At 36.9% G+C, this 15870-nt stretch overlaps 1 protein-coding gene across 23 annotated transcripts in view; it reads left to right on the top strand.

The window, feature by feature from the left end:
- NRXN1 (neurexin 1) overlaps positions 1-15870 on the top strand; it is a 1077010-nt gene that overhangs the window by 419069 nt on the left and 642071 nt on the right. Inside the window, exon 8 of one of the 23 annotated variants that reach the window (XM_073213366.1) lies at positions 11877-14177. The exons of the other annotated variants lie outside the window; for them this stretch is intronic. Within the exon in view, the coding sequence (XP_073069467.1) occupies positions 11877-11954 (78 nt within the window). The 3' untranslated portion in view covers positions 11955-14177. Of the gene's footprint in view, positions 1-11876; positions 14178-15870 lie in introns of those variants that run through there. 23 annotated transcript variants of the gene reach the window in all.

The following is a 15870-nucleotide window of genomic DNA, read 5'->3' on the forward strand; positions in this document are numbered from 1 at the left end:
AAAACAAGTCAGGTGATCTTCCATGTGACATTTAATGGGAAGCTACTGAGTCCATTCAGTGAGGATTCACTCATGCTATCGTCTCTATAGGTTTTGAATAGACACCACTCCTCTTTATTGACTGGGCGCTTCCCACATCTCTCTCTTCCATAGCCTAGGGTATGTGTTTGGAGCAAGTAATACCAGTTTTTCTTAACTCTCATCTCTTGCACTTTTATATCCTCCTGACATATTAGATGGTGGAAGGATACAGACATAATCAGCCTACAAATCAAGTATAGCTTAGTTGGAGGGATTTTTGATGGTTCATGGTTTCCATTCATGTCTGAATTAATATCTGTTTAGAATGCCCTGGCTCTTCCTATTACTAAAATGAAATTGTGATAAAATATCAAAGGTTTGGTTAAATCACCTTCTACCAGATAGGTGAGCTTTACAGAGTTACTGAAAAAAGAGGAACATACTATGTTCATTCTTACCACACCTTTCTTAACACTAAGCCCACGTAAGACTTCCTTATATTTTGGGATTTCTGCCTATAGCCTGTGCATATATGAAACCTTAATAATGGTATTATTTATGGCTTATAACAATTTTATTTTCAATGTATCACATAATACCTCTTAGGATGGCATCCTGGGGGAGGACTAATATATATACTATACTAATAGCAGCATGTCTGAAGTCACAGAAGAAATTTTGGAGTGTTAGACTAGGAAAGATCCTGGAAATCATTCTCCAAGTCCAATCTCCTTATTTTGGAAATGGGGAAACAGACTTAGAGAAGTCAATTGACACATCCAAGAGCAATGAAGGATAACAGGATTAGAATGCAAAATATTGTCAGATAAAATATATTTGAATGGCTGGCTCTGTTTCATTGTAAACAGCAGCCAGCAAGGTACAAAGGTAGAGATGGCCTACCACTCTCACTAATTAACTTTATTCTTTAAAGATTAAATAAAAGAATCATTCAACATAATGAAACAACCCATAGTCTAATGTTCATTAGAAGCTATTAGGGCTTTCCCAAAATGGCATTTGACAATACCTATTAGAAATGTGACTCAGCCTACATATAGAGCAGCCAACCTTCATTAAGAAAATTATTGTTAATTATTATTATTTTTAGTGATTATCAAATTTCAAAATAAAGTAAAATAACTTCAATAAAATTTGGCAAAACCTAACCTAAGCTGCATATATTATTTTGTTTAAAATGATAGGGTACTTTGAATTTTTAATAAGGGAATCAAAATAGTATAAAAATTACATTTTATCATAAATAAGTAAAAAAAATCCTTGGAGAAATGTTTGAGCCCACTGAAAATGACTTTCAAGGATATTAATTTGAGAAAAGTTCAAGGAAAAAGTAGCCTACGTCTATGAAATTCCTAGAGGATAATAGGTCTTTAAAATGATATTTTCTAAATCTGATTTTTACAAATGTGGTGCTAATCATGCTTTGGCAAAACATTTGTTTATGCTCCTTGCATTTTTGATAACATTGCATAAAAACTGAAATATGTATTACTTAAAAATTATTGATCATTTTTAATTAAATTAAAATTTTCTACCAAGCAGTTTTTCAGTGACTGGCACAACTGAAGAGGGAATTGGAGGACCTTGCAGAAAGATAAGTCATCATGTACAAGAGAGATGCTTGTAGTCTATTTGAGGATTCCTACAGCCCTGTCCATTCACCTTAGACAACTTGGAAAGCATTTTTCTGTAGAAAAGTATCACAATGATTTCTAAAGTGCTCATTAGAGACTTTTTTTAAAAATCTTCATAGATGAAAATCTCTCTAATGTGTGTTTCTACCCCAAGATTTTGACCATGAGGGCTTCTGTAGTAAATGCCTTACAAGGAAAGGCCATGCTGCTCCCTCATTAATCTTGCCTCAAAATTTACTCCTGCTACTATGCACCTCATAGAGTCTCTGTGCCTCCAAAATGCTTTGAAACATCTATTTCCCTCCTGCAAAGTGAAGATTATTTAACATAGTTTGTTAGTAGGGACATAAAACTGAAGAGGGAGGAAAGAATTATATTCAATAGAACCACTGAGACTCCTTTATTTGAAGTTTGTTTTCCACCATATGTACCTGCTGGAGGTTTTACAGTCGGTTGCTTGAGTGACTGTGCTGTCTGTGTAAGACAGTTTGGAATACTGCCACTTAAAGTTTCTTGGGATGAGCCTAAAGAAGGATTCTAGAAATAAATAAGTAAGTGAAATGCTAGAGGGAATTAAATCCCTAATGAAAATTTCATCAACCTAATTAGATCTGTGCTGCCTTTAATTACACTGAGAAACTTCCAGCACTAAAAATTTGGAAGATGCTAGGAGATGGATGACGTTCAGAAAATATGCAAGCCTTATGTAGGCATTTTCCCCACTGTGAAAAAACAGTTGGTTCTGACCTGTAATCAGCCAGATCTCCTCTGCCATTTGCAGGGGCCAGTGTTGTAATTTCCACAATGTACCAGTATCAGCACTGGAACAAGGTACACTATTACCTTCTTGCAAAATATTCCTTAGTTCCTATCTTTCTTCCTTTGAACAACAGAGAACTTTAGAAAATTGTGAAAGCTTCTCAATTTACCCTCTTCTGTGGTAGAACCAGCTCATCTAATGTGCGTTGTCAGGTGTTCTGTCTTCTTTCCCTCATTGCTCAGAGAAAAGTGTCTGTCTTTTACATGTAAGAACAAAAGTCCATGGCAGGGTTTGAATTTTAAGTTATATTTTTCCAATTTTGAAATAAAAGGCTTTGTGATCTGTTAGAGAAATCTGATGTAGCAGGAATGTCAGCAGGGGAAGGGGATCTTCACTAATGTCTGTGAGTCATGCAGTTTGTGAGGAGAGGGGACTTCCTCAGTTGGAAGGACCTACTCATATGGGCTCCAAAGTCATGATTAAACACATTGCTCCCCAGGTTTCATTTCCCTCACACTCTTCCTTTTTGGGGTCCATGCTGCCTGTAGATACCTTCTGCATCTCCTCTGTTATTATGTTGTCATAGTCTATATATATGCGGGTAGCATTTGCAATTGATTTATGTTAACCTGTCCACATGCCATATTCACTCTTCAAGCAAGAGAACTGCTCTTTGCACTCCCATTTCACTTCTTCCTAGATATTCTCCTTACAAATCTATGTATTTTTATTCACTGTATTATTATATAACTAGGGATAATACTATCTTAATTATGTTTGGTAAAATGTCCTCACCTTAACTAACCATTTTAATTTAGGTTTTGCTAAGCTCCCCATAATCATAGACTGCAATAAACTACAAAGAAATTCCCATAACACCAGGATTCACACACTGGCTGAAGGCTGCCTCCCTAGAGGCAGGGTCTTGGCTTAGTGACTCATAAGAGAACTTGGTTTAGTCCAGCTAAAGGTGAGACGAAGTGGCCCACAGTGTTTAGGGCAGAAGTTCTGGTCTGGAAAGAATATAAATTTTCTCCACCTGACTTAAAACACAAGAAGACAGTTTGCTTTTAAAACTTTAATGAGAAAAGAAGGATTTTGTGGGAATGTCAAAGAATTTAACAAATCCTTTTGTGCTATTAACATGATTTATTATAGACCCTACCTAATTTCTTCCAGATCTGGGAAATCTGAAATGTATTTCAACTCAACTCATCTGCTGTAAAAAATTGTCAGCACTAAAATGCAAACAGAGGTCAATTACCCTAGCCTCCTTTCATTTGCAAAACTGCAGGCCACATATTCTTTTAAGTCAGAAATCCCCCTTTCCTTTTAATAATAATAATAATAATAATAATAATAATTATAATTATAATTATAATTAATAATGTCACCATCATGCAGATGAGGACTCTGGGATCTCAGCAGAACATATGCCATGCATGGTGGGGTTAGACCTTGACCTTGAATTTCCATTCTTAAGTTGAGTATTCAGGCTAGCTAGGGTGCATTGCCTGAATGAGATCATCCAAACAGATGCCAGTGGCATAAACTCAGTGGTACCTAGTTGTGCCTAGGTTTGTACTAGGTACTATGCAAAAGGGTATTAAAAGTTAGAGCTATTGCTGAAAGGGTAAGGTGGTTGTATATTCTAGAGTAGTAATAATAATAAGCATTTTTTAATTTCTTACATAATATCCAGCAAGCTACCCAAAGGCTTGTGCCTAGGGACATCAGCAACACAGCAAAGATAACAATTTATATTTAAAAAATAAATTAATGAAACTGTCAGAAGTAATTTGATATTCATTATTTCAAACATTAACAGCAAGGGAGCATGGGAGATAAACCAATTTGTGTGTGTGAGGACTGTGGCATTTTATCTTTAGTAGAGTTTTTATTATTAAATTACAAGGAGGTGTACTATCATTTCGTTCTGTGCACTGTAGGTTCAAAGGTAACTTTCTGATCATGACAATAGTTACACACTAGTACTATCCCTATCTGACAAATGAGAACGTGGAGACAGAAGGTAGATAACTGACCTGGGAGAAAACAATTACTAAGTCACAGAGCCAAAATCTGAGCCTGATCATCTGACCGCAGAATCCTCGCCTTTAACAGCTGCACTGCGTTGCTCCTCTACTCATAGTGCAATCTCATTTCTCTTTCCTCATTCTCAACATTTTTATCAAGCTAAAATTAGATAAAATGAATTTTATAGGAACCTTGAGGGGAAATAAAACATAAAAACACAGCCTAGATTGCTACGGTTTTAGAAAAGGAGGTGTGTAAGGAAAAGGGAAAGAAACAGGAAACATTTCTTAGATGCCCAGTTACACACGAGCTTTCAATGGGATTTTCCTCCCACAGTTCTAACTGGTACCGTGTTAACTCCCTTAACCTCTTCTCAGCTCTAGCAGCCTACCTGCTGTTCCTCCTCTGAGGGTGTAAATAAGATAGTATACCCACCATAAATTTCTGTACTCTGTAGCCAACTCTATGAACAGGGATGCACAGAAAACACATTTGAAAGTATTTGTCAGATTTCTATAAAGTATTAGCTTCAAACATTGCTAAGAGTAAGTTAACTTCTGTGCATTGTAGCCTTAGGGATAAGGAAAACAAGCAATTGGGGCAGAAACCAGGCATTTTGCCATAGACACTCCTCTTTGAAATTGGGTTCAGGGAGTCCCATCTGCTCAGGTCCCCAAGGAAGTAGAACTCAGCTCTTTAGTTTATAAAGCATCTGGTGAGTTCTTGTCTAAAATTCAACTTTCTGAACACAGCAGCCTCCCTTCCAGGGGACCCACAGATTTTTGTTTCCCATCATTTTCAGCAGATGCCCCAAAGCCTGGAACTGTATCAGCAGTTGGTATAATACATTGTAGTGCTTTCAAATATCCAGCTAGCATAACATGGTTTTTTGGTAGGGGGTTCAGGGACATTTTAATTCTCAGGACTTGATACGTTTTATAGAATATGACATTTTCTAGCTCAGCAGAAAGCATAATGAATAATGGCTAAGGCTACATATCCTCTTAATTTCAGTGCACACTGAGATTACCTTGTTTAAATTGTTCCATTTGCTTATGCATTAATACTTTCGCATGTGCATTCAATGGGTCAACATTAATCAATACCTACTATGTGCCAGACTTTGTCCTAAAGAATGGGGACACATAGAATAATAAGACAATGCATTTAGGAATCTAGAAGGAGAGCCTGACAAAGAAACCAAATTTACAATGTAAGTTCCTTAAATGAGACATGAAAAACTGCTGTAGAAATACAGCCAAAGCTGTGATTAATTCTGCCAGAGGAAATCAGTAATACTTCCAAAGGGAAGGTGACAAAGTAATCTGAATTATCCTCTTTCTCTCTCTTTGCTCAGCCCTATAATGGACATATTATATGCAATTGAAGCACAATGAATTAGTTCCACTCTCAGAATTGGAAAAGAATAGGAAAGATAAAATGGTGCAAAGGATTAGAAAACATATTACAAAGAACAAGAAAATTAAAAGCTGCATGTAAATGTGAGTTTGTACTTTACCAAGCTTGAGCCATATTTTAAAAATCTGAAGCCCATCCAAAACAAAGTTAATACTTTGGATTTCATCTTAATTTCTATTATGAGATAATATACTTTTATCTTTAGTTCTTTGGATCAAGTACTGTATTTGGAAGAAAAATATTCCCACACGTGGTAGTTGGTCTTTTTTCAGGAGAATCATCACTATTGAAACACATTTAAAACAAATTAATTACTTTAAAATGAAAATAATTCTGTCATTATTTAGAAGGATGTGATTTTCAATAATAGGAAAAGGAGATTTTTATCTTTGTTGAGTAAATACTTTGTGTACAGAGAAATTGGTGACTCTGGGTGTTCAGTTTAGTGCCACTTGTATTCTATGAGCATCACTATTCCCGAGGCTCTGTGAGGTACCAGGAAAGGTAATAAGGTTGACAGAGGTCATCTAATCAAAGTCATGATAAGTGAAATGTCCTTCAAATATATATGTTTTTCTGAACCTAAATTTCTAAATAAGAAATAAAGTAGGATGACAGTAGCTGGTTATAGGTACACCACCAGTAGTCAGAGTTGAATTAAATGTTTGGTTGAGAGAATAAATTGACCTCATGTGATAATATTTTCTTCCCCAAGGTCCCAAGGCCAAAAGGTGTGGTCATCAAAGTTTGAAATCAACCCTTCATTATCATTACCTTTAGTTATTATTTAATAGCTATTACTTCATTTATGCAAATTATCACAGTTAGATAAAATTACGTAGAAATTACATAGAACAATTTATAAACAATAGCATATAACTAAAAGCTGTAAATTTAGGTACTTTTAAAGGAAATGAAGACCATCAATGACTCTTAGCCCACTTAGGGATTTACTACTCAAGCCGTGGTCTGTAAAGCAGCAGGATTAACATCATGGGAGACTGTTAGATGCAAATCTTTATGCTTCTCTCCAGATCTGCTAAATCAGAATGTACATTTCAATAAAATTCCCAGGTGATTTCATATGCAAATTAAAGTTTGACAATCACTGAGCTAGAGCTTCTCAACAACCATATTTTATTGACATCATTAACTATAAGATGCACAAGGATGTTATGAATCACTAAACACTGACAATTAGCCTAAGTTAGAATGTACCTCAATTGCAATTAAGATCCAGATTTTAGAGATACTAAAATATAAAACAATGTGCAATTTTGTAACTCAGAAGTGACTCTGAGGCTTATAGCTAGGCCTTGGTATCAAAAAGTGCTGAGACCTCAGGGAAACTCCCCCAGGTCAGTTCCCTCCAAGCCCCTAGATGGGCTCGGCCTTCTTTGCTGTGATGGACATCAGGGTCGTCTCATCTAATTACATGGAGGGCAGATGATCCACCAGGACACAGGCAGGGCCAGTCCCCCAACAGTCCAACTATAGGGCCAAATGCAGTCTTTTTTTTTTTTTAATAAGGTATAGTTGATACACAATCTAACATTACTTTCAAGTAAAAACACAGTGGTCCAACAGTTACCCATATCCTAAATCTTCACCCCAGCTAGTACAGTGACTGTCAATGTAGGAAGATGTTACAGAATCATTGGCTGTGTTCTCCTTGCTGTTCTACCATTCCCCTGACCAACTTATATGATGGTTGAGAATTTTTGTGCCTCTTTATTGCCCTCGCCCCTTCTACCCACCCATCCCAATCCTACCCCTGTGGTAACCACTAGTCACTTCTCAGTATCTATAAGTCTACTGCTATTTTGTTCATTTTGTTTTGTTTTTAGATTTCACAAATAAGTGAAATCCTATGATATTTGTCTTTCTCCACCTGATTATTTCACTTAGCATAATACCCTCTTGGTCCATCCATTTTGTGGCAAATGGCAAGATTTCTTCTTTTTAATGGCTGCATAATATTCCATTGGGTATATGTACCACCTCTTCTTTATGATTCATCTACTGATCAGCACTTTGGTTGCTTCCATATCTTGGCTATTGTAAATAATGTGGCAATAAACATAGGGGTGCATGTATCTTTTCAAATCAGAGATTTTGTTTTCTTTGGGTAAATTACTAGAAATAGAATTACTGGTTTATATGTTATTTCTATTTTTAGTGTTATGAGGAACCTCCACACTGTTTTCTGCAGAAGTTGCACCACTTTACGTTCTCAACAATAGGGTAGGAGGGTTCCCTTTTCTCCACATTCTTGCCAGCACTTGTTATTTCTAGTCTTTAGCATAGTGGCAATTCTGACTGGGATGATTGGTGATGTGGAGCATCTTTTCATATGCCTATTGGCCATCTGTATTTCTTCTTTGGAAAAATGTTCAGGTTCTCCACCCATTGTTTAATCAGGTTACTTGGATTTTTTTTGGAGTTATATGAGACTTTATATAATTTTGAAGGTTAACTCCTTATTGGGTAAATCATTTACAAATATATTATTTAATATTGTAGGTTACCTTTTTGTTTTTATGGTGTCCTTTGCTGTACAGAAGTTTTTTAGTTTGATGAAGTCCCAGTTGTTCATTTTTTATTTTGTTTCCCTTGCCCAAGGAAATGTGCCCAGAAAAAATTGCTCATGCTTATGTTCAAGATATTTTTTCCTGTATTTTCTAAAAGTTTTATGGTTTCATGTCTTACATTTAGGTCTTTAATCCATTTCGAGTTTACTTTTGTAAACTACATTCTTTCATGTAGCTGTCCAGTTTTCCCAGCACCTGTTATTACAAATGCAGTCTTGAGATGAGTTGTACTTACTATCTAAGCAGTAAGCTTTTGCCTCTGAAAAAGTTGGAATTAAGCCCATGGCCATTAAAGTAAAATGGTTGTGTGTTTTAATAACAATTTTAAACTAGGTCTCCTAACCTTTATTTGATTTTTAGAGTACTGCTTTCATAGCAAAATTCTTTCCCCTGCCAAAATACTGAAAATCACTGTGTGCAGGTTTACTTGGGTTAATTATCATTTTGCATAGTAACATCCTTAAGTTGAATTCCATATACATTCTTTACATATATATATACATATATATATAGGCCATGGTTTATATACGATTATTTTACCATTTCACAATTTGATAACTTAAACAGATTTCTGTGTATTCATTTACATTTTAACAATTTTGTAGTATAATTGGTTATACCCTAAAGGCACTAAACTCTTCCTTGGGTATAAATTAGACAGTTGGGAATTTGAAGCATTAAGGAACCATTTAGGGAATTTCTGCTACTGCAACATGAATTTTAATAAGAGCCCCCTAGAGGCAGCTAAGTAGCATGGCACCTGTCTAAAGGGAAGCACACTCAGCCTGAGATGTCCTTGGTGATTAAATGAACAGAGATGCCTTTAACTGACATAAACAGGAAGACCATTGAACCCATAAAGAGGAAGAGCATGAGGTGTACACTTAAGTGGTGCTCATAAAAATACAACTCTTTCTTAAAAGAGGTGACTGCAAACTTCGCAGTAGAAAGAAGGAGGTATCATAGATCCCTTCAAAATTCTTTAGGAAACCAGATATTTTGGCATGTTATAGCTTTCTCCATCATCTTCCTCTAAACTCAATCTGTAATTAGGGGCCATTTGTTTTTGAAAATATACTCAAACTAAATTTCTTCTTCTTTATTAGATTAAATTAACACTGATAACACCACCATTTACCCTACCCAGGGAAATGCAGCCTTTTTTTCACTTCTCATGACTTTACTTGCACTTCCAATAAATTCTTTCTTTTTGTCATTGAAATATACATAACAGAGGAAGCAGTTAAATTTGAAGTGAGATATCCAGAAGTGTAGTGTAAGTAATAGGAAAGATTTTTTTACATTTTTTTGTTAAGTAGTGCTCATGACCCTTGAGTAATAACCCTTCTAAATGTGCTTGTTTACTCACCAAGCCCTCACTGAGTGCCAAGTACATTTCAAGCACTGAGTAGATGCCAAATTCACAAATATGGATGAGTCCCATTGCCTTGCCTAGATTCCAAAGACACTTAGCCATCAAAATGAATTTCAGTGCTTTTATTTCAATAACAACCAAAAAATGTATTAAATGACCACCATGAAATGGGCCTGTGTGAGATGCTAAGTGAGGCTAGAAAAAGAATAAGACAAACACCTAAGCAGTGAGGGGCCTTTATTCTGCTCCTCTGCCTCACCATGGGCTACTACCACCATATGGCACGTGTTGCTTCTGTAAGTATACCGATGTTTGATCAACTAAAGTTTCTCAGAAGATTATATGCTACTACCCTAGGACATCCATTGCATGTAGTAGTGCTAGTTATGGAACATCCTTGAAATTAAGAGAACAGTTACTCAAGTAATTTTGTGTGTTCTGTGGTTCAAATGAAGACTGGTTGAGAAAACATGAAGGATGGTTGTCTTGGTTGCAGGATGGTGACTCTTACTTCCTTAGTGCTAGAACCAGGGGTGTAGTTGGTGCTCTATAACCCCTGAGTAGATTGTTTATAATTACACTCAAGTGAGATAAGTTCTATCACCAAGTTCTATGCAACATTCTAAGGCAACAGTGTGTGGTGGGTGGTCAAGAAATGTTAGAAAAAAAAAGTCTCCCAGGGAGATCATATTTGAGATTCGCATTAAAAGGGAGAAGTATATCTCTAAATGAACAGGGTGGAAGATAAAATGTTGAGACAGAGGAGAAGTTGGAGAAAGGGCATGGTTGTAAAAGAACATGCAGTGTGTTTGGAGAATGTCTGGGGTCAGTCAGTATGGGTAGTAAAAGGATACAAGGAAAAGAGATGAACAATGATGCTAGATAAAAATGAGGAACTGATGGTGAAAATGGATTAAATGATGATAGGATATGACTGCTGCAATGGTTGAAATTTTGTGTATAAGAGCCACCTGTAAGTTTATTAAACTGCACATCCCTGTCCCCACAGTTTCTAATTTAACAGTGGACCTTCATTTTTAACAAAAATATGAGGTGACACAGAGGTAAATGATGCAAGGCCTTTAACAAAGGCTGCTGCTGCTGTTAACAAAGGTACCAGGGGGACTTCTAGAAAGTTCTGTCATAGGACCAGAGTTTAATAAGTTCTGAGGTAAAATGCTTGCTATGGTAGTCATTACAAACACAAATAAATATTTCTTATACAAAGCTATCTTAAAGATCTATTCTTAGAAGTCATCTAGCCAAACAGGTTCTAACTATCATTCAGTGACTAATTATCCTGAAAAGATAAAAAAGATAGGAATTTTCCACCACCACCACCACCTTCCTGCTCAAAAACATAACAAAATAATAAAATAATCCTAAAACCTAAGAAAAAAATGTAGGTGTAAAGAGATTCCTATCTGTCTGTTTAGTGTGTTTTGTTCCTTTTTCCCTCCCCACACTCTCCACCTCAACAGCTGGGCAGAGCATCCAGAAGCAGGTGATCAGGAAGCAGCACGAATGCGAGTCTCTACCCAGGCCCTTGGAGACTCTCCCAGGCAACCGCCTGCTTTACGCTAGCTGCTCAGCATTCTCATGAAGTCTTACAGGTTTCCATCAAACAAACTTCATTGTTTCAAACCTGTAGCTGGTCCAACATTCCAATCATAGGGTATATGATCGGTGTTTTAAAAAGAATTCAAAATACTGGGTATGCTTCTACTGCTACAAACCTCCCTACATTCTAGCAAAGGTGGATGGCTAAGCTCTGTGTGCAGTTGCCTTGTAGTACATTTTAAATAATAATTTGATCCTGGAAGAGGAATGGTGCTTATAAACAGGTAAGAGATCACTGCCAAAGAGTTGATTTTAAGAATGATCCTATTAGGAGCTGGCTTCTAGGTAAGTTTGGGTTGGAAATTCTTAGCATGGACCAGGGAGACATCAGAGGCTGGCTACATCTTCTGTTCTATGAAGCAAAGATTCTCATACCATTCTATCCCCGCCGACTCTAGGGTGGGACTCCATTAAAGGGCATAAACCAGAGACAGAGGAGCCATCTCTGCAGTGGGTCCTATCTTCACACATGCTAAGCGGCGTGTAAGCGTGGGAAGAGCTGACGGTCCAGTTGAAGAAGGATGAGATTGAAAGTGCGGTTCCTCTTAACTCTGGGTCGTCATAGTCTGTGTCCTTGTTCTCCAGAATCCATATTCCCTTTTATTATATTAAGAACAGAAAGTGTATCTGAACCTTCACCAACTTTATTAGGAAGGAAGTAAAGAAGGGAGGAGAGAGAAAGAGAGACTAAGAGAGGGAGAGAGAACTTCTTTTTGATAATCCTCTTTCTTAGTGGAAGAACAATTCAAAAACAAGAGCCACTATAAAAAGGTACATGGTGATTCAAAGAAAAAAAATTCGGAATGGTGAAGAAGCCTGTAAAGATAAACGTAATCCTAAAATATGGGAGCTTTATGGAGCTTGAAAGAAAAAAATAGGAGACGTGATTTAATCTAGCTTTCAGTGGAATTTCCAGGATGCCAAAACCTTCTCTGAGGAAGAGATAGCAGAAGATGTTCACTCTCTCTTTTCTGTCTATAAACTTGGAATTTTATTTACGTATTTACTTCTTTGGTCCTAATATCACATACCCAATACAGTACATGTGTGGTTGTCTGCATTTTCTATGGCATCTAGTTGATGAATTCCCCAAATCTGAATGAAATTAGGTGGAAATCATTAAATCTTGGCCATTCAGATTCCCCAGTCTTTTCTATAAGGACATAAAATATTAAAGAAAAAGAAAGGGTAGGATCATTTAGTCCTATTAAAAATGAAGAGAAAACAGAGGAGACAGTTTTGGCCTTACTGTTCACCACAAGTAGAGAGAAATAGATCTTACAATTTCTGTTACCTGTTTCTCACAGAATACCTGCCCCCATCAGCTTCCATATTTTTATTGATTCCTTCCCTAGCTTCATGGAGCCAGTGAGCAAGGCAAATATCAAAGATGTTATAGTTCTATTTAGTAACACCTGATTTGTGTCTAACTAACCAGTGAGATAAAATTGCCTCAGGGCAAAGAAAGAGCTAAACCTGTCCTATGCAACAATATAGTTTTCATGCTATTTAAATACACTCTGATTTGTAATATGTATGGAAGGCCTGGAAAACACTGACGAAATTGAAAGGTTCTTTTAAATCCAGGTCAACATTGTACAAACATACCAAAGTCCACTTAAAACACGTGTTAATGCACAATAAAATTATCAAAAGTTTTAGAAATATATGGGGATAAATTGAAGATTCAGACTTTTACCACTCTTCCCATTTCTTAGGCACATTTCAAGATTCCCCTTTGGAACATCTGACTTTCCTTAGAATTCCATTGCAGAAGTCAAGGTCCTGATTTTTTGAGAATTAATCTCATAATCATTTGAGTTAACTCAAGCCTTTGGCATACTATAACTGACACATACATGAGAATTTCTGTTGTTCCAGTAGTGTCTTAAAAACCATGTATCTAGTATGAATGTCAAACCTAGTATCAGACAATTTGATGGGTAGAACCAAGGGTTAAATTCTCAAATGCCTAAACATGTAGGCTCTTTCTAGCACTCTGATTGAATTTCCCTACAATTTCTTTCTTAGATAGTCATGTTATCCAGAATGACACAAACATCAAATGTTAACATCAGAAGGAAATACAGGAATGTATATCATAGTGGTTAGAAAAAAAAAGCCCTCTAATGACACAAATGAGGAAACCAAGGCACAAAAAGATCAACTAACTCACCCCGTCTTTGCTGCTGTTATTATTATTGAAAATATGTTTTTAGTAAGTTGAGTACCCTTGATTGCAGACAGTGAAATCTTCAATTTAAGAAATGAATAACTATCCACATTTCTCAATACTTCTTTCCCCTAATTTTTCATTTGCAGATAAACTTAGAACACGAAAAAACATTTTCCCATTGTGAGTTTTCAAATGTCAGAATCTTTTATGTCATTTCTCTCTTTTCTTATACTTACCAGAATATTAATGATCGCACGATGCTACAAGCATCTCTCAAATTAACCTTGACTTTCTTGTCTGCCAGAAAAGTTTATCAAGTGGTGTTGAAGAAAGGCCATGATACAGGCACTCTTCTAGAAACTGTCCTTCTAAATAAAGTTGTGAGCTTTTTCAGGGTCCATAAAATGTTTTTCACTTTTGTTACTAGTCCTTGGCACAGAGAGTAAAATTTAGTATTTTCACTTAGAACTTCCCGTCCCCAAATTTCTAGTCCCTAATCATGACCAAAATACAGTTATATTATCTAACTACAATGATGTAACTATAAGTAATAGAACTCTAGTTAAGCAGCTATTTTATTGTTCTTACCATTTTCAGAAAATAAATAGTTCACTTCAGCTTTTTCTCTATTCATTTTTTTAACTTTTTCAACAACATACTGTATTTGAGAAGTTCTTTCTTCATGCCTTTGGAATCAGGTACATCTCTACTAAATTATTATTTTTCTTCATTTAATATAAAACTCTGTCTTGGTAATTTGCAATATTAATTGCTCATATAAGCAATCAATCTGCTTTCCTCTGTTTGGTTTTACATCCCTGATTTTCTGATATGCTTTTCTGCTTTCTTTCAATTAAGTTTATGGTTATTGAGATGTCTAAAATCCACCCACCAACTGACAAAACAACTATTCACGTTTTCTGCCCTGTTTAAAAATGCATTAAATTTCTATCCCAAACTGAAATTACATTGCATTTTCTAGCTTCTTAGAAAGCATCAAAACATTTCTGATGATTTCCTTTTCATCACCAATTGCTCCAACCCCAATTAGCAGGACAAATTTCCCAATCATGCATTCCCTATTTTGATGAAGAAATTATTACTTCGTTTCTGGGATGCTGACTCATACAATTTTTAGTGAAGCATATTTACTCTGAATTACTTGTTTTTTCATTTCTCCTTATCTTAAATTTTCTCTTTCATGTAACAGCCCACCTTTGCCCCCATCATGTCTTTTGAAAAGCCAAATACATTTATTATTGTTATTATTATTATTATTATTATAACATTATAATCTTTATGTCAAAAATACTTATTGGATGTATTGCACCTAGCATTGTGGGAGATATTCACAAACTTTCCCCAGCAATACATTACCATCAAACTGGGAGGCCGAGTTAGAAAGGCAAATGTATTTGACGATTCTGGGAAAAGGATGGTGGAGTAAGAAGGCAAGGCAAAAACCTCCTCCCCAAAATCACATAGAACACGAAGATACAGCAAATACAACTAACCCTGAAAATGACCTGAAGACTGCAGAACTGACTGCCAACACTGGGGAAGAAGAGAAGACCGCACAGAAAATGGTAAAGTGGCAGAGCTGAGATCCGACAGGACCCGAGCCCTCCCCATACCCCAGCCCAAGGGCAAGAGGAAGAGGAACAGAGTGGGGAGGGAGTAGGAGCCCAGGACCGTGAACAACTGGCCCTGGAGATCTGCTCCAGGAGCACGAACCCACATTACATGGTGCTCTGCTGATTAGTGGAGCTGGACAATAAAGACAGGTGGGACACTTGGGGAGGCTAAGATTCCAGCCACATGCAGAGAACAGGCATGCCCTACCAACCCCCCGAGACAGGAGCATAGCAGATAGTTTGAAAGATTTCCCAGAAGCCAGAGCACCAGAGGGACAAGGGTTACACAGAACTCTCTGCTCAGGAGAAAGGGTAGATGGGAACTCTCAAAAACCCCAGACATTCCAACCCCCTCACTGGAATGCAGCCCTGAGCCACCTCCTTGTTGCATGCAGTCTGCGGAAGGCCCACTTGGCCTGGCAGTGGAGCCAGACTCTGTGGCCAGGCAGGCAGAGGGAGACCCTCCCAGCTTTCTCACCCTGTTTCATGCCATCTGGGGAACTGCCTGTAGTAGCCAGCCCCGGGAGCTCCTTCCTTCAGGCAGGCATTGGTTCTGCTCATGGGCAGCCCCCACCACTGCTG

Source organism: Manis javanica, chromosome 1 (assembly GCF_040802235.1).
Source record: "Manis javanica isolate MJ-LG chromosome 1, MJ_LKY, whole genome shotgun sequence".
Lineage (NCBI taxonomy): Eukaryota > Metazoa > Chordata > Mammalia > Pholidota > Manidae > Manis > Manis javanica.